At 44.4% G+C, this 18,689-nt stretch overlaps 1 protein-coding gene and 1 long non-coding RNA gene across 3 annotated transcripts in view; both read left to right on the top strand.

The window, feature by feature from the left end:
• Positions 1-8,936: 8,936 nt before the first annotated feature.
• The window catches only part of CMIP (c-Maf inducing protein), a 139,578-nt gene continuing 129,825 nt past the window's right edge, over positions 8,937-18,689 (top strand). For both annotated transcript variants that reach the window (XM_065661544.1, XM_065661543.1), the window contains exon 1: positions 8,937-9,893. In XM_065661544.1, the coding sequence (XP_065517616.1) occupies positions 9,597-9,893 (297 nt within the window). In that variant the 5' untranslated portion in view covers positions 8,937-9,596. The remainder of the gene's footprint in view (positions 9,894-18,689) is intronic.
• Positions 9,920-17,270, top strand: LOC136004739 (uncharacterized). The gene is made up of 2 exons (XR_010608585.1): positions 9,920-16,591; positions 17,160-17,270. It is a non-coding gene; the product is annotated as an uncharacterized LOC136004739 (long non-coding RNA).

Genomic DNA, 18,689 nt, shown 5'->3' with positions numbered 1-18,689 from the left:
GTGTTTCTATTTCTCTTCCAGCATGATCTATACTACCCTCCCCTGAGATGTTTCAATGTCTGTAATGAACTCCCCCATCTTCTCCAGTGAACGCTGAGGCAGATGATTAACTGTAGCCTAACCTACCCCTTTTTCTCTCTAAATTATCCTTTACTGTCTCCTTCTTCTTTTCCTTGTTTTTTTTTAAGTAACAAACAACCTCATGAAACGTGTGACTCTTAGGTTTTTCTAGGGGAAGATTTTAAACAAAACCACATTCAGACACACAAAGCACGAACAATAGGCGCTCACAATCAACCAAGAGCATGCTCACAGAGGCATGCTTATATAGAGGTACAATGACGTAAATCAACACCCAGAAGCATTTATTAAATTACCCAGATACATACACACAGGGCAGGCAGATGGGTTAAAGCTGGGGTTTTACTGGTTGACAAATGAAATCATCACTTTTAAGGCGCACAGGAGACTATTTTTGAAAAGCAGTGGCAGTAGCAGCACCAGATATTAAAGGTGATAATATCTCTTTATTCAATCTTGCAGACTAATTGGCTTATCCAAGGACATGGCAACTCCTGCTGCATTGCAAGTGTGAACCCATATGCTTTCATAACCAAGGTCAGTATGATAACAGCATAGCAGTCTTGCCTGATCCCCTGTTCCCAGGCAAGGCATGATTCCTGGAACCTGCATCCCTGAACTCCCTCTTTGGACTGCTCTTCAGCCTTCTTTTCCTTTTTTCTTTCTAAAAGACATGAAAGCAGTCTGAATTCCCTGTGTACAATCATGGAAAGAAGTATTCCCAGAACCCAGCTACACAGCTCCCAATGTGTTAAATAGACTTTTTCTCAAATGCTCATTGTCCTCAGAATACAAGGCATTAGAAAATACTGCAGTCCATTAACACCTGGTACTTGATTACCCTCACACCCACTTCAGGAGGCATTTTAGCCACATATAGAAGCTCACTGAAACAGCTGCATGAAGCAAACCAGCTGAATGTCTTTCTTTTCTGGCCCACATAAAGGTTTTCTCATTAAAAACTACTGCTAAGCTAACTGTAATCTCTTTAGATGACCTAAAACCATGGGATTCAATAGTATCTTCAATATGCTTATACTGAGGTATAAATTCAATAGTATGAGGCCTCTAAACATGTTAAATCAGCCCCATAATCCCTATTTGCACCGTTCTACCCACTGCCCCAGTCCTGCTAACCCTACCAAACATTTTATTTCTTGTTTCACTGTTAAAATTTGGGTAGTGTTTAGGACTGTAATGACCTCTGTCCTTGACCGCAGGACAAACAGAGGCCAAACCCCAGCTGTCTGTACACACAAACATGACCCAGTACACATAGAATGCCCTTATTCTACTCCTGTTGACAATGGTAACCTAGCCCAGGTGTTACATCCACTAACTCCTGCAGCTCCTCCCTTTCCTCCCATCACCTGTGTAGATGTGGTAAACATGTAAATGGATACCTGCATCGGTGCAATTTGCTGATGGAGTTAACCAATTAACAAGTTGCCTTGCAGTAACACCTGTACCATTGCTAATGCTCTTCAGGGTTTACTAAAGGCTCCAAGAGCTGGTGCTAGATAGGTGATGTTTTCTCAGTGTCTTACTCTGCGTTTGTATCTGAAAGCTTTACATAGCACTAGTGAAAAGCTCAGTCAAGGTGTTCACCTTTTAGCCTACCTTTTTTTTCACTTAATGTATTTATATTAAAAAAATTCCTTATCTACTGGAGGCCAAATGTATAGATCATATAAAATGCTTCCATTTTGCAATACTGTACTAACTCAGAAACTCCGATTTCTGTAAGTCAACTGCAACCTTGAGGACTATCAAAGTTATATATGTGATTTTTTTCTTTTCTATGCTTTTTACTTCCCCCCCGGTTATGATGCATGAAACATTTATTCTAGGTATATGGTACAGCCTGTCCATTACTGACTATCTGTTCTTTTCAGAGGATTCTTTCAATTTGTCATCTTCTTCCTCTGTGGCACATCATTCCCACCTGATGTGCCACTGAGTGATTTGTCCTGCGCAAAGCACTGCCCTTCTTTTATTCTCTGTCTCCCCTTATATTGTAAAGCCCCCAAACACATTATATTTCCAAGAAATCAGCTATAGCCAGCTAATGGACAGGTAAAAATTACAAAGCATATAATTATCACAGTGTAGCCCAACAGCCGATCCTTTTAGTTTGCATCTGGGAATCTGTAAGTCATGAAGGATAAATTAAATTGATGATTCTCTCTGCCCTTTGTATTGGCGTTCTTAGACCTCTTAGTCCAAGGACTGTATTAGATATATTTACAAGGTGCTTAGCACAACAAAGCCACAGCAAGCCTGTACCATCATCAGATTGGAGTTTGTACTTTGCTTTATAACCCTGTTCATACTAAGGTAAGAACTGAGGTCAAGTGGAAGAGTTTCGGCTGCCTTCTCTGAACTTTGGTTTTAAGCTTTTCTAACACAGAAATTCAGTAATAAACACAGTAACTAAGGATAATAATTTATCTTCTCTTTTTTGACTCTGTGACACCTCTTCACCAGAGGAAGTATCTATCTGTGAATACTAATCCTGCTAATACTTGATGCTCTTTTCTATTCTACTCCACACACCCCCCCCCCCCCCCCCCCCCCCAGGTCTTTCAGAAAAGAATCCAAGTGCTTCAGCATTTTGTCCAATTCTGATTTCACTTCCCCAGCATGTTGGTTCAGTGAGTGAAGATACGCTTCTCTGATGTGTTGACTACCTTTTTCTTTTTTAGCTGTTCTTCATCTGTTTTGGGGAAACTTCATCTCACTGTGACAAGCTCTCAAGCTCTGCATCATATCCCATTTCCCTTTGACTTTTAATGCTTATTTGTGTTATGGTGATGTTTTATACGTAAGAGATTAATAGAGCATTTTGGACTGATGTGCATTCACAACTTGGAATGGCTGGTAGGATGTGACCTATTGATGAAATAGGAAATATTAGCTAGGGGTGGGAACAATAATGCAGACAGTCTAACGGAAATGGTGACTTTTCACTACGTCCTGCCAAGTGGCAGGTTTTTGCATACATCTTGATGGCAGTAAGCACTAAAGGAAAAAGGGATGGCAGCCTGATGAATTTGGTTGGGAGCTCTTCTTTTTTTCCATTTTTTTTTCCATGCCTGGGTGCGTGTGTGGCTCTGGAAGAAGGCAGATGCTCTTAGGGAAGCAGTTCAACACTTAAGGCTGCTGTCACTCAGAAGGGTGAATACAGGGGAAGGATAGCTGATACCTTAGTTACCCTACCTGATCGGGTGCAGTAAAGCAGAAAGGACATTTCAGGCTCTTCCCCCTCTTCCTTACACCTTCTGCTAATTTCCTTCCTATCTAGTTTTTTAGTTGCCTGTTTCTGTTTGTCCAATTCAGACTTCTATCTGAGGTTATAGACTCGGCACTTCCTCTTTTCACTTCCCCACAGCAGGTCTGTTGATGCTGCTTCTGTTTAGATGTATTTTATGTGCTTTGTGTAGTGCTCCATCCTACTAATACCAGATCAGGTGAAAGTCAGACTGGAGCACTGTTCAGATCAGCAGATGGCAGGCTCCTTCTAGCAACTGCTACCACCAGCTTCATCCTACATCCCCCTACATGAGAACATCTGATGGTGACAGGCAAAAAAAAGTAGGATTTCTGCATCATGCACTCAGAAGTGTGCATTATGTCAGTGAGGAATCAAAGATATATTTGTCATCAGAGTCTGCGCAGCATGCAGTTAGACCCATAATGTAATGTGCATGAGCTGGGAAGAATACAGCTGCTACTGAGTGAAACAGAGGACTAGAAATGTGGATGTCAGAGATGTCAGAGAATTACAAGTTCACATCAGAGTCTGATTTCTTACTTACTCCACCTGTGAAGTGCCCTCCAATATTAGTGTTAGCTCAGAGGTGGGTGATGAGAAACTTGAGGAAAAGAAGGAGATGCTTATAGATGTAATCTCTGTGTGTGTGATAAATGGTACCCAATCAAGTCCTTCCTTCCCTTAGGGGGAACTAAGAACTGCTCCTTGCAGCGTGGTTTCTTTAATCTTTATCTAGTTGGGTTTTAAATGTCCGTCACCCCTTTTAGGGAAACAATTCTGTTTGGGAAATAATTCTGTCTCCCAAAGTTTTACAACTTACTGAATCCCCTTAACACCACCATGCTGATTAATTTAAACAAACTTCAAATGCAGGCCGCTTAGCATTACTAAGGCAGCATCTCTTTTATGTTTTATATGTTTGCTTGAATGTGTTGTATTCCCCAGTTTCACTAAAGAATGATTTTAAAGTATTTTTTTAACAATACAGCATTGTTATGAAAATGAGCTGACTAGTGAGTCTTATAGCAGGAATTTGCTCTGAGTCAACAGTGGCAATTTGCAAGCATTGACTAATGAATTCCATGATCCACACAGCACCTCTGTGCGGTGAAAGGAAGAAAGCTCCATTACCTGTAATGTGCATCGAGGATTCAAACGCGAGAAGGCACAGCTGCTGTGTGAGAGTCTGAATGGATATTGAGTACAAGCTGGGAATTCCTAGTGCCTGCTTCTCTGCCTGGAAAAACGGAATCTCGCACCTCTGTACAGACAATTCCCAAGGACAGAGTAAGTAGACAAGAGCAGCAATGTTTTTTGACAGAAAGTGTGAATGTGGTAGGCTGTCACAGCCTTTGACAGAAAACTTCAGTGAGAGACAGTAAAAGACTTGGGGAAAGAGTTTGCCAAAACATCTGTTAATACTGTAACATTCTGTAAAATGAATCAGGAATAATTAAAAGGTGCACTAAGGGTGTATTTTATTCCTTTTTCTTGTTTTCTCTTTTAAAGTGTACAACAAATCCAGCAAAGCCCCTCTGGACAGTGCTCTCTCCCCTGGTAAGCACATTGCCTTTTGAGGCATCTCAGCGTTTGTATCTGGCCCACGCCACTGTGTGGATTTACTCTCAAGCAAGGTGCCTTTAGGCAGTATATTTTTCCTGCATAGGTTTTGGCATCTTAAGTTTTCTCATGCGTCTTCTAAGCCCCCTACTGTTACACAAGCTGTATTACTGGCACTGAGCACTACTCAAAAATTGCTGTCTTCTTTTCCTTCAGAATATCATCTCGTTTTAACACGTTTATAAGTTGGTGCTGTGAAGTTTAAGAAGCTATGTCAGCACAGTACTTCTCTTTTGGCACTCAGCAGTGGCCTCTGCAAAACACCTGGTGGACTTGCGCGTAGACAGACAAGAGACCAAATGCTGAAATGTGCTTTTTTATTAAGACTGGACCTGGTACTTGCAAATTTTTTTCCAGGCTATGGTGTCTTTCAGGAAGTGATGATTCTCTTTACAAAGCCTATTATGAAATGGCAGTGAATAATAAATACAGAGCAAGACACAAAGAAAGGAAATTAAAAGGCAGAGCTCAGGAGTGTGGCACAGGACTGGCGCGCAGATCTGAACTGTCCTTCTGTCACTTACCTCTCTTCTTTACCTCTGCCTGCTTCCCCACCAGCCCGGCCCCCATTTTGGTCCAACTGCACTTATATTTCTGCAGAGCAGAAGAAGTCTCTATCTCTTTCCTCCTTCAAATTATCTAGAGGCCTTGACTTCAAAGGACTACTTGATAGCACTATCAATGGCAGTAAATTACTCAGTTTTTATTTCCAAAGGCCGTGCTGCTTTTCCAGCACAGAAATGAAATATTTTGTAGAAAACCTCACAAATTCTTGAATTATTCAAAACCAACAGCACACCCATAAGCACCTTGTGAATAACTAGAGGTACATTTCCACTGATGTACTATTTATTATGATTTACTTGCTCGGGTTTTATTATATGAATATCTCTTACTTTCACAATAAACTTCTGGTTTGATTTGCACACAAAACTGAGGTTCTGAGGAGAAAACCAAAACATACAGCTATCCCCAAAACCCACTTTGAAATACTGCCAAGCATGTATATCTGAGATGTCTATTGGGCCACATGGAGCCAGAAGAGGAACAACACAAAGCCAGGAATGCACTTCATCCAACTTGTGTTGGTGTAATTTATAAGAGATATGAGGAGGGGTGTTAATTTTCATGTGCTTAGCCTTGGGTCATACACCAGCCATTTAGTGCAGGTTGGATGTGCGTTTTGGCAAGCTGTGCAGGAAGCAGTGTGTTTGAATTTCACTTGCCTAGACAGGGCTTTCAGTTGCCCCATTCTGGCAGGCAGTGTGAGATTTAATACCTTGATCTTATCATGCTGTGCCAAGTTTACTTGAGAGAGAACACCTGCATCCTGAGAGCATGGGTTCAGGGGGAGCTGCAGAAGCAGAGCCCCTCTGAGGTCTTGGACCTCCGTCATGGACAGGAGCAGCACTGCCTGATGCAGTGGGCTTTTGCAATATCTCAGTGGATTTCAATACTTTGGAATGGTGGATTTCCAGTGTACACTTGGATCCTTTTAGGTGTTTTGTGGGTTGCCGCTATAGACCAGCCCTGCTTTTTTCTTTTGCTACCTTCTGTGCAACATGAGTGGAAAACATCTGCTCTAATTTGCCAGGAATTTCACTTAAGAACACCAGCCTCTTAACAAATCTTCCTCCTGCTGGCAAGCAGACCTCAGAGATGACAATTACGGTAGATTTAAAGCAGTGGTGAGCAGGTGGCTAGTTTGCACAGACCTTCACCTAAATAGTCACTCTGGTTGCAGTTATTGCTGAGGGAAGTGTTCTTGCTGAGGGAAGATACGTTCATGCAGATGAGTGTATGCGCACAGTCCTACTATTGATACATTACTGCGCGCTGGGTCAAAGAACAGGTCTCCCTTGTAATGAGTATCCTACAAATTCTTAGAAAAAGATAGTTGCTGCAGCAAACAGCTTACATATAAATAGAGCTGTCCTTTTAAAGTTCAGTTTGCAAGTCATCTCTTTTGCAGATGCGCATACAGCTACAATTATGAGTAGATCTGGTTTTATTTCAGTGTAAATACATGCACCATTCACCCCTAGCAGTATATGGTATCCAAAACTCTGTGGGAACCACCTGTACTGTTTAGTGCACAATACCTAGTGGGTTGGTTTAAGTTCGGGAGGTAAGTAATTACCAGGGCTAAGAGATATTGACAATCTGAATCTCTGTAAGAGACTTCTGTCTTCCTGTTGGTTGTATTAGTCACTAAATGAGCATCTTTCTGCTCACCTTTGCCAAATTGTGTACTTCTGCATCCTTCTATGACCTGGTACTTAGGAGTACTCCAGAAACATCCTAGTTTTTTACAGTTTTGTAGCTAACATACAACAAAAATGTCCCTCAAATTTGCTAGTAATCGATAGATGACAAAGCCTTCCCTCCTGAAAATGTTTAAACAGCAATCCTCCTGTCAAATGCAAGCCTGTTTCAACTCTGTAACAACACAAGTGATGGACATGCCTGCACTAATTGTGGTACAACCGGTCATGCATTGTCTTTGACAGCAGTCACTACAAAAGGCTTTATGGCAACAGCTCCCAAACCTTTCTAGCTGCAGCTTGCCTCTCTCACAGATAATCCCTGTGACTCGTGATGTGAACATATCAGATGAAAGAGCTTTCTCTTTGGTGGGCCCATGGCTCCCCTCGTACCTGCTGGCACCTCTCGTTTGAGATCTTTTGCACTAGGAGATGCCACGAGAGACTCAGCCACAGGTACACGGTGTGAAATAACTGGCTTGTCAGAAAGATCATCCCTTTCCCAACCTCCCTCAGCTAGAAATGAGCTTCATCTTTTAAACTTGCTTTCTCCCAAGTATTTTTCTAGCATTAAATAAACCAGCCTCTTGAATTCCTTCTGAATTCTGGACCTTTGCAATACCCACTATGATGAGTTCCACAGTTTAGTGGCAAGTGCATGTGCTATATAAAGTGTATAGAGTCCTAACCTCGTTGTTCAAATGAGAAAATCGGAAAGGGAACCCAAGTTCTACAGCTACCTTTTAAATAGTTGAGAAATAGGCAAGTATGAACGGTGCCATTCCTCTTTACGCGGCACACACACTGCGCTCAGCTGAGCTGTTAAGCAGTTAGAGGTCCTAGCAAGGGAGTTCAGCATTCTTTCCTGGGTGGCTTGTTCTAGCTCTCGGACCATCACAGGACACTCACCACCGCGCTAGCGAGCTGCCTCTCTCCCGTACCTGCGCCCCGATCGCTGCCCTTCCCTCGCTAGCGCTTCAGCGGAGCGCAGCGGCTCCCGGTCCCGCCGTGCACCCAACGGAACACCTGCGGCAGCCGCTGGCGAGCGGCGCCCACTGGGGCCGGGGCTTCCCTCGCCCTCCGCACAAGCCCCTGCCCGGCGCAGCGCGTACCCCCGGAACTCAACCTGCCGCGCACCGGCACCTCACGCTTCCCGCTCCCCGCGGCAGACACGACCACCCCCGGGGCTCCCGTCAGCGGGGGCACGAACCCAAGCGAGATTTACCTCACTAATGTCCCTCACCGGCCCCGCCGCCTCTCCCTCACACCCCGCCGCGCTGGGGGATCCCCTCACGGCAGGGGGGCAGCGGCGGAGCCGCCCCGCTCGGGGATGCGGAGCGCGGCACCCGTGTCCGCGACCCTCCCGCTCGCTGCTCCAGCCGCGCCCCACCGCGGAGAGGCGGAGGGCGGGGAACGGGACGGGACGGAACGGGACGGAACGGAACGGGCCGGGCCTGGCGGCAGGGGCACGGAAGGGAACGGGACGCGGCCCCGCGGAGGGGCAGGGACTGCGGGGGGGGGGGGGGGGGGGGGGGGGGAGGAGGGAGGGGAAGGGGAGGGGCGCGAGGGACACGCGCGCGCCGCTTCCCGCGCACCTCGCGCGGCCGCTGCCCTCGGCGGCTCCGCCGCCATTGACGTCAGGGAGGGCGGCACATGACCCCGCAGCAGCCAATCGGGTGAGCCCGGCGCGGCTCCGGCTGCGGGCTGTCGGCAGCGCTCGCTGCTCTCGCCGCCTCCTCCTCCTCCCGCGGCGGCGGCGCGCGTGGACACACACATTCTCCCCGCTCCCCCCCCCCCCCCCCCGCTCCCCCCGCACCCCTCCCGCACACCCGCACCCACGTATATGCAGACCGCGACCGCCGCCGCCGCTCAGTGCCGCGGACACAGCCTGCGGGGAAGGACGGACCCGTGGCCGGACTCTCCGCAGCCTCCGCTGGGAGCCACCGCCGCCGGCTTTTGTCCGCAGCCCTCGCCGGGAGCCGACCCTTTTTGCTCGGCCGGCGCCTGGCCGCGAGCATGGACGCGGCGCTCTGAAGGCGAAGGAGACCCGCCGGAGGGCGGATTGGGAAGTTCGAATAACGATTTTTATCGCTTCCCTTTCCCCCTGCCCTCTCCGGTGCGGTTCACTCCCTTCCCCCATCTTCCTTTAGCATTTTTTTCTTTTTCCCGTCACAATTTTTCCTTTTTTTTTTTTTTTTTTAATCCACCCCGTGTGGTTTGATTTTTTTTTCTTTTTTCTTTTTTTAATCTTTATTTTATCTTAATTTTATTTGGTTACACCCGTCTCTACCGCCCGTAGAGACCGGTGTCCCCAAAGGGCTGCCACCGAGCGCCACCCGGACCCGAGGGGCTCTGCCATGGATCGCACTGGCTGCTCCAGCGGGGCCAGTGACCGCAGGCAGACCGAGGAGAGCAAGCCGCTGCTGGGCGAGATGTCCGCTCCCGAGGGGAATAAAATGGGTGCCGCGCCGTGCCGGAGAGCCCCGCTCCACTGCAACGGCATGAGGTACAAGCTGCTGCAGGAGGGGGACATCCAGGTGTGTGTCATCCGGCACCCCCGGACGTTTCTCAGCAAGATCCTCACCTCCAAGTTCCTGCGGCGGTGGGAGCCGCACCACTTGACCCTGGCGGACAACAACGTCGCCTCGGCCACGGTAAGAGCCTGGACGGGCCCGGCGGGGGGCGGCCACAACGCGGCCCCGGCGGCTTCCCCGCCCTGCGGGGCATCCACGGGGACGGGGCCGCCTGTGCCGATGTGTGCGGCGGGGCCGCGCCGGGACCCCCGGGCTCTGTGTGAGTGTGTGTGAGGAGGGGGGGCTCCCGGAGTGCCTGCGGGGGTTTGGTTCCCTCTTCGTAATGCTGCGGATGTTTAATCCTGCAGTTTCGGTGGGGGTTCACAGGCAAGTCCATTAACCTCCTTCTTATCGCTGTTTCTATCAGTATCGCTGGGGCTTTCGCCCCCTCCCCCCCGTTTTTCTCCTAATTCCTCCCATCTCAACATAACACTGACACGAAATCGCTACACCAAGACATACCAACCCAAAGCCGGCGGATCCCTGCTGGCATGTTGGCCAGTTTAGAGGTGAGAGATGCTTTTAATTCGAGAGCAAAGGCTCGCGGTTTGCACCGTCTGCATGGTTTAGGCCTCGTTTTGGGGCTCTGATTTGACAGTCATATCATACCCTGCCCAGACACTGGTAATGTGATCGTAAAACATGGAGATTCCTTCAGGGTTTCTTCCTAGTGAAAAATGATGCTAGAGAAAAATGCAAGGTGGTGATATCACCAGTACAAAAGCTGTACAACAGAATGGAATACAGTCGTTAAGAATCTGATTCACGTTTACACATGCAACTTAAAATTTCACGGCCAGTGTTACTTGAACATTCACATAGAATGTGATGTGACTACACCCGTATTATGTCTAACAGTGATTAAAACCACACACAAAACATGCTTTGCACTGATTTTTAATCATTCAGCAGTAAGATGCTGTCGTTTCTTGATTTATGTGTGAATGTCTCATTTTTCTCAATGGCTTCATTCTGGCCTTCCTATAGGACACTGATGGTATGAGAGAGTGGATTGGCTTTTGTGTGGATTTCTGTCAATGGTGTGTTGAAATGGGTTTCATGCAGCCGGGCTTGTGCTCCGAGGGTGGATTTTTTTCACACTTTGACACACAGGGGCACGTATAAATGTCTCCCCTTCATCATGCTCTGGTGTGGAGTATTCCAACCAGGTTTTTGGTGGGAGCCTCTTTAACCTTCAGGTAGGCCAGCTGCCTGTTCTAACAGGGCAATTCTGTGTGCCATAATGACACCCCCTGCCTGCCGTTTCCACCGGGCTGTCGAGGATGTTTCCAAGGTAATGTCTCCTTTCTTTGGTGGAACTACGGTGTAAGGGGAGAAGGAAAAACTTGGTCAAGTATTGATAAAACCCCCAAAAGACATGAGCCCAATGAGTTTCTGCGCTTCTTCATTGTATTAAGATACCATCAGCACAGAGGAGAAGGTGAGTATCAGTGGAGGCATTTTCCAGGCGGTATGCATAGTCGATTATTTCTGAGCAGAAGGATGCCGGTAGAGAGAGGCATGATCATGCTTCAGATGTTAATCTCTGCAATGTGACAATACAGGGCATGAAGTTGTGTTTGTACAGGAGACTCCAAACTCTAGCTGCTGGCAAACCTGTCACCAAAGAAACCATCTCTCAAAAAATGTATGAAGTCCTCTGGGGTCGTGGTTTAATTAACATTGAGGTGTTCTTGTTCCTCATTATTTTGTGTATATAAACAGCAAGAAGGTACTAAAACGTTATACATACCATTGCAGGCTCCATTTTGTTCAGCAGTGCTCTTTGTGCTTGGTCTTGCTCCTTATCATTTTGTTCCAGCGCTAACTCACCAAGTAAATACCGTTGGTCACAGAAATATCTGTGCTCTATTATTTCAAACAGTGTCTTTGGTTTCCACAAAGTAATTAGGGCACTGGGATAAGGTCCGTGTTCACTTGTTGCCTGAATGCATGGGTACGGTTATCAGGTATCTTTCAGATGCTGGTTTTATGATACTTGATGTAACTTTTTTTGAGCTGAAAAGGTAGGATTTGAGCAAAATCCGATCCGTGGCAGTTTAACCCCCAGCCCCTGCAGAAGTGAGGTACAGAAACAATGCCAAAACTTCCTGAAACTGTAGGTAGGTATTTAAACACAACTGATTTGGTTTTCAGGAGCTGTGGAAAAATATCCATACCGTTCACTGAAAGCGAGCACTGGGAGCACTCAACAACTTTGATAACAGGGTCATTTTTACACATAGGGCTTTCCACAGGCAGGGTGCTTTATGAGCAGCTAGTAATTAATCTTCACATCATCCCTTTGCAAATCCTCTGGCATGACGAGTTTTACTGCATTCTATGTAACGTGAATAAAATTGAACAGGAAAATAACATCACTTTGTTTTGCTTTTGAAAGCAAAAGTTGTAATGACAGCTAAATCCAGATCTGGCAAATTATGTCTGTGACTACAGTGGGTAAGTTATGTGTCGATTCTGTCCTTTTTGTTGTCGCTTGAGACTTGTATTTGAATTCAAGTCTACTCCTCACAAGCTCTTACTTGTCAATGCCTGAGCTGTAAAGTAGGAGTTTGCATTAGTTTGTGTACGGGTGGTTCATCTGCAGCTTTTTCCATGAGTAGACACTGTATGTGACCATATATGAGTCTGAATAATGAGACCTTACATACTTTTTTTTTTTCTGTGAGAGGTAATTACTCCTGTTTTTTAATTAGTTACATGTTTTGTGCTGACAAGATAGCAGAAGCGCCATGCAACAATGTGATGGAACAGGTATCGGGACTCTTATTTTAGCCAAATTTAGGGAGGAAGAAAACAATGTTCTCTATGAAGTGCTTTTCCTGACGTTATTGCAAACACCTGTTAAAGTTAGTCCATGTTAATAAAATAATCGGTATATGCGCTGGAAAAGTATTTGCTTGTGGAGTGGAGAGTTCCGTAACTGTAGGTGATAGGAGTTTTATTTATTCATGTGTTGTTTCCATTGTTTGCTTCACATTTCTCATTTGTGAAAGAATGGGTAAAATACAGTACAGATTCACAGTTACAGTTTCACTGTTGCAGTTTCACTCCCATCTTGGCCAGGCTTTCATTCTGGTTAAGATTTATTTGGTGAAAGTAAATACGTATCTGTAACTCCAATTATTTATTTATTTAAAAATGTACATGCTGAAGTACCTGTAGGAAATTTTGATACTCATAAACTCTGTTTGCCAGACATCGGCTTGCCTGGGGATGAATCTGACTTTCTCCCCCATGGGACAGCCAATGTTTATTTTGTAAACACCTACCAAACTCAGATGTAGTTCTCTTACTAATTTTTGTTTTCCTAGCGAGATCTGTCCTTGCACAGCTTGAAGGGCAGCGATTGTAAAAACAAAGACAGAAATAAAATCCAATTCAGTATTCCTTGTGTGACTCTCTTTCTGTGTGTGTGAAGAATAACCCTGTGGCTACCTTCAGCAGCTATGTTAAAATTTAATTTTCAGTAGTTTAAAGGTAGCTGTCATAACTGAACTTCCATGCTTTTAATATCCTTCTGCCTTGTCCCTTTCATGTCTCTGCCTTGCTTTTTTCTTTCCTTCTTTTTCTTGCACCACTTGGGAGAAGATGTTTCGGACAATGAGTTTTAGAGTACTGGCTTGCAAGAAAGACTTGTGATACATATGTATGCGCAGCAGACAGGGGAAGAATAAACAAGCGATTCATTTTCCCTGGCTAGGGTTGACCTCTCTAATTCCCATCTGGGAAGATAAGACATAATTGAAGCCATGAAGTTACTCATTAATACCCCTCAAGGAGGTGGAAACTTCGGCTTTTCATGCCCATTTAATGTTTCTTGGCTTTGCCTTGGCAGGTAAGTTGAGTTTAAGGTAATGTTATATTTAGAGCTGGTGACGGTCCTGAAAAGATGTGTCTTTTACACTTTTTTCTATACAAAAGTGGCATGTGAGGACAGGAGTTTGTTGACAAGATAGCTAATCAGAAGTATATTTGAAACAAGAAAGTAAGTGGATTAGGGAGCTGCATTTATATTTTCTTCTAGAGACAGGAACATAACCAATTAATATTAAATGAGGCAGGGCAGGATGATCTGTCTCAAGTAGAAGTGGAATAGAAAATTGTCTTCTAATTGTTATTTGAAATTCAACAATTCTGCTACTGCATGTGTTTCAGCATGCTATTGCATGTCTTTCCTTCCTACTTTTGGTAAAGATAGAGCAAAAACACCCAGCAAGCAGGACTCATTGTTTACTTTAGCACAGGTTCCCATTAGTTAGAAAAACACACTTTTTAAAATTAAATTTCCCTTGAAAAACAATTAGCTCAAGTGGGAAGTATTGTGCACAGCTCAGAAGTTTCAAAACAATCTTGAAAGATTCTTTTTTTTAAAGCTTTCCTTGAAATATTGTAGCATTAGCCAGATCCCAAATAGAATTATTATTATGAGTTAGCTATAATAATAAAAAGTAAACTGACTTTTTTGGTAAACCAGGTACTGTCCTTGAGCCCTGTGTTATTGATGGGGCTCTACAAATGTGAATAAAACTAGCTTGATAGACCTGCCATCATGGCATGTATAAAGAAGTATGAACACATAAATAACTAAGCAATTTAAGATTTTTTTTTTATCTGAATTTATCTGAATGATAAATGGCTATTTTAATATTTCTCATTCTTTACTATTGCAGATGGCTGCTTTCATTTGACAAGAAGTTTTTGGTGTACATGATTTGCCTGGTCCTGTTTCTGTCTGTCAGGTATTTTCTTCAGGCACATCAGAGAGAACACTGGATCTTGTAATTGGCGTATAACCATGATAATTTAGAGTTCTCTGCAAATTGAGACCAAATTGCTCTGTTATCTGTGCTGCTGAAATTGAGATTCTGTTTCAGAAGTAAAGGTAGGCATGTGCCTGCAGTAATGAAACCCAAACTTTCCTGAAGATTTGGTGATTTAATGGGACGCTACTCTGTTGTGACAGACTTATTTTATTGCTGTATTACTTAGTAGTTCTGCATAAGAAAACCTAAAATGGTATTTCTTTAAAGTTGTTTAATGCCTATCAAACATACCTTTGAAAATACAGTTCCTACAGTGGTTAAAAAGCATATTTATAAGTCTGTAGTGTTAAGGTATGTGTTTATATATCACAGAGCTTATATAAAATATGAAAACAGAAGCTGTATTCATTGATAGAGTGAGAACTCTCAAGGCTATTAGTGTTAACACCTAGGCAGTAAATTTTACATGCAAAAAGGATACTCAGAAATACTTCTGCCTCATTTTTCATTTTGGCTGGGGAGTAAAGATGTGGTGATAGCCACAGCATGGTGGTAATAGCCCCCCTGAGGAAGCTTCTAAATTGCCTCTGGTCCTCAGTGGAGACCTGATCCTGTATCAAAGCAGGGACTGGAGGAGCTCAGGATCCCTCCTGGGGCTGGGCCTTTGTGGAACTGTGAGATCATCTTTCTGTAGTAGAACATTCTAACTGGTGATGCTGGATCATCAGATCAGTGAAGTCGGGGTGTGGTCCTTCTAGGAAAGGAAGTACTGCGCTGAGAAGCTGTGGATGCCCCATCATTGGAAGTGTTCAAGGTCTGGTTAGACAGGACTTTGAGCAACCTTATCTAGTGAAAGATGTCCCTGCCCAGGTCAGGGGGGTTGGATGAGATGTTCCTTAAAGGTCCCTTCCAACACAACCCTTTTTACGATTCTGTAAACCACAAAAAGGATCTTCAGTTTTTCAGAGTTGAAAGGCCAGGTTGAGTCCCATTTGCACTGACAAACCTCAACTGCAAGTGTCAATATGTGTCGATACACATATAGCTTCAGTACACATATAGCTTCACAACTACTGTGTCAGTATGTCTTTTGTACGTGCTTAACAGTTTCCAGGGTCACATTGGGAAAATCTGTGTGAACTGGTTGGGAAACACTGCAAGTTGAGGTTTATGTTGTTAGTGAGAGTGGGAGAACAGGTTGAAGCCTTAGTCTCACCAGAATCACTGCCAGAACAGTATATGCCGAAGGACATTTCAGAGGAGAATGGTGGTAGGTTTAGTACATAGAGAGGAGTGATTTTTATTTTTATTTTTTAGCTATTTAATGCATGTAATTGCTTTATACTTTTGAAGCTCCTAAATAACAGGTGAGTTTTAACATATAATAAAAAAGGTACTTTCATTTCCTTCTGTGTTAGAAAGCATGTTTGGATTACTAGGCGTTGACTTACATCCCTGTGTAGGATTTACGAAAGAAGAGACTTCCCTCAAATATTTCATAGTCTTTACACGTAATTAGATTGTGGGTTGCATGGGTAGGTTGTGGCTTGTTTACTAGTGTTTTGAACAGTGCTAGTTGTATCAGTTTGTTCTGTGTCTGCATGTGTTTATAGATATGTAGTGCTTCATTCCACAAACAGTTGTGTTCTTGATAGATACTTTAGCACGTGTAAAGCATGTACAGTGCTTGTGCAGGTATGTGCACTCAATAACTTCATTGTACAGTCTGTCGATGAAGTGTCATTGGCAGTAATGCTGTCCTGGCCTGTGCTGTTCATTTCTTCATCTGTCCCGTACTGTGTCAGTTTGTCTTTTGTATGTGCTTAACCGTTTCCAGGGTCACATTGGGAAAATCTGTGTGAACTGGTTGGGAAACACTTTCTCTGTTTGAACCTTTTGCAGATTTTTTTGTCTTTTAACTGGATCAAGGAACTGATGTGTTTCAGTGTATAGTCCGCCAGACTGTTGAGGAAGAGGAGAGAGGGAAACATGGTAGGCTGGAATTGCTGCCAAAAACAATGTATTATTAAATCATTGCGTAAAATTTTCCTGTTTTGCACAATATTTAAGAATGCAGGGGCAATACCAGGAAAAGGAAAAGACAATTGAAAAGCATACATTATAGCCAAACACGTCAACAGTGAGTGAAGTTTCAGCTCTTGTGGTTGTGGAGAGAAAACATGGAGTCAGAAACAGATGCTAAATTAAAAGGCCTTCACTACATAGGCTTAAAAATCAGGATAATTTAACAATGCTTTTTAGGTTTTGGTGAAAGGGGGTCTTGTTTTGGGGTTTGTGGACATCTGATGTTACTGGCATTTCCATTAATTAAAGTTATTTCTTGACTTTGCTGCTTGGGCTGTCCGATGTCTAATGGGACAGGACTGATAGGGTGGGAAATACAAAAGCAGGTTAACATGCCAGTCCACAGACTGTAGTGTCCAGGGAATGAGTTCATGGTGCAGGCTATTTACTTCTGCTTTCATCTCAGTTTTCAGTATGTTTTAAAATAATTTTAAGTTGGGGTTTTTTTTCTTTCTTGTGTTTTTGAGAATCTTAGGAAAAAAGGCACATTTTTCGTCTGGATTTGAGCATGTCTGCTAGATGTGTGCCATTACTAATTGAGCTCAAGAAACCCGTCAAGTTGCAACGAATAAAATCTGAACTGGAAGTACACTTGGTCACGTACATTCTTGGTCTCGCTCTGTTGAAATCAGTAGGGTAATATGAGGAGAGGGATTACCATTCATTGCCTGTAACGTGAATGGCAGGATGTGCTGTTCAGAGAGCCAGGAAGGTTCAGGGAAAGATCACTGTGCAGCTTTCAGGTTGGCTGCTGGCTGCGGGGGATGGCTGGCTCTGCTGCCAGGCTTCTGCAGAATAGAGCCCTGCTTTTTTCCTTTGGTTGGCTGTTTCATGAGCAAGAGGCTTAGAAACGTCACTGTTGGACAGAGCTGGTGTAGAAGCTGTTGCTGCTTCACCCCTTTTTATGTCAATATTCAGACAGGTGCTGTCATGATGGAAAGTGAGTTTGTGACTTTACTGAATACGGAGGCTGAGGACAGAGAAACTAATGAGGACTGCTCACCACTGTCTGACAGCCCTGGCATGGGCAGCAGCGTACCTCATAAAGGCATGACAGACCATGGGACCAAGTGCTTTCTCTGTGCATTCATGCACTGCAAAGCTGGGGAAGATACATGGTTTGCTGCAGTGTATTAATGCTTAATTATACAGTAGAGTTGTGGTGGGTCAGCAAATGTACTTACCGACGTCATCCCCGTAGCTGAAAAGTGAACGTACTGTGGGAGGAGTGTGAGACCATGTCGGTGATGCAGGGAAGTGTGATTTGGCTTGGCCCTGGGACACACTGCCCTGGGGTGCATGCCTTTCTCATTCAGGATTCCCAGAAAGGTCCTGCCAGCCACTGCTGCTGCCCTATGGGACCTGTGCCAGCTCCCCCCGGCCTCTCTTCCCCAGGCAATGGAGGTTTATTAAGAAAAAAATCGCTGCTTGCTGCAAGTTGATCTCTTTTTTCTCCCATTTTGGTCTTGAAATTTGCTGAAATACTGCTGTGGAATGTGGTCCTGGCTGAAGTTTGCATGGGGGTGTATCCTCTATAGGGGACACCCCCAATTTCTTGCTGCTTCTGCTGTCATCTTGCCTCATTTCCACCTATAGCCATTTTCACTTTGTAGGCAGTGGCAGAATCTGAGGTTGAGAGTGGAATGAGCCTTTTATGGCCCTTGAAGTGTGTCTCTCCGTTGTCTGCTCAGAATTGCCACTTGTTTCAGGGGTGAGAGCTCTTGTGCTTTTCAAAGTATGTTGCAGTTTCTCTAAAGCTCTTGTTCCTGTGACTGAGAGACTACGCGATTTTTCTCATCGGAAGGAAAATTTAAAAGGAGAAATTGCTTTCACTCTCATTGAGAAGAGTAATAACCAGGGCTTTAAAAAGGATGAAGTACAAATGAATATCCAATGCTTCTAAAATTTCAGACCTCTAATTCCATGATATTAAGAATGGGAATGTCAAGAGCTTGGAACTGTCACTAAAGGGCTTTTGCTGCTTGCATTTCCAGTGCTTAGAGAA

Source organism: Lathamus discolor, chromosome Z (assembly GCF_037157495.1).
Source record: "Lathamus discolor isolate bLatDis1 chromosome Z, bLatDis1.hap1, whole genome shotgun sequence".
Lineage (NCBI taxonomy): Eukaryota > Metazoa > Chordata > Aves > Psittaciformes > Psittacidae > Lathamus > Lathamus discolor.
Note: the sequence above shows the minus strand (reverse complement) of the source record. Positions and strands in the feature narration are given on the sequence as shown.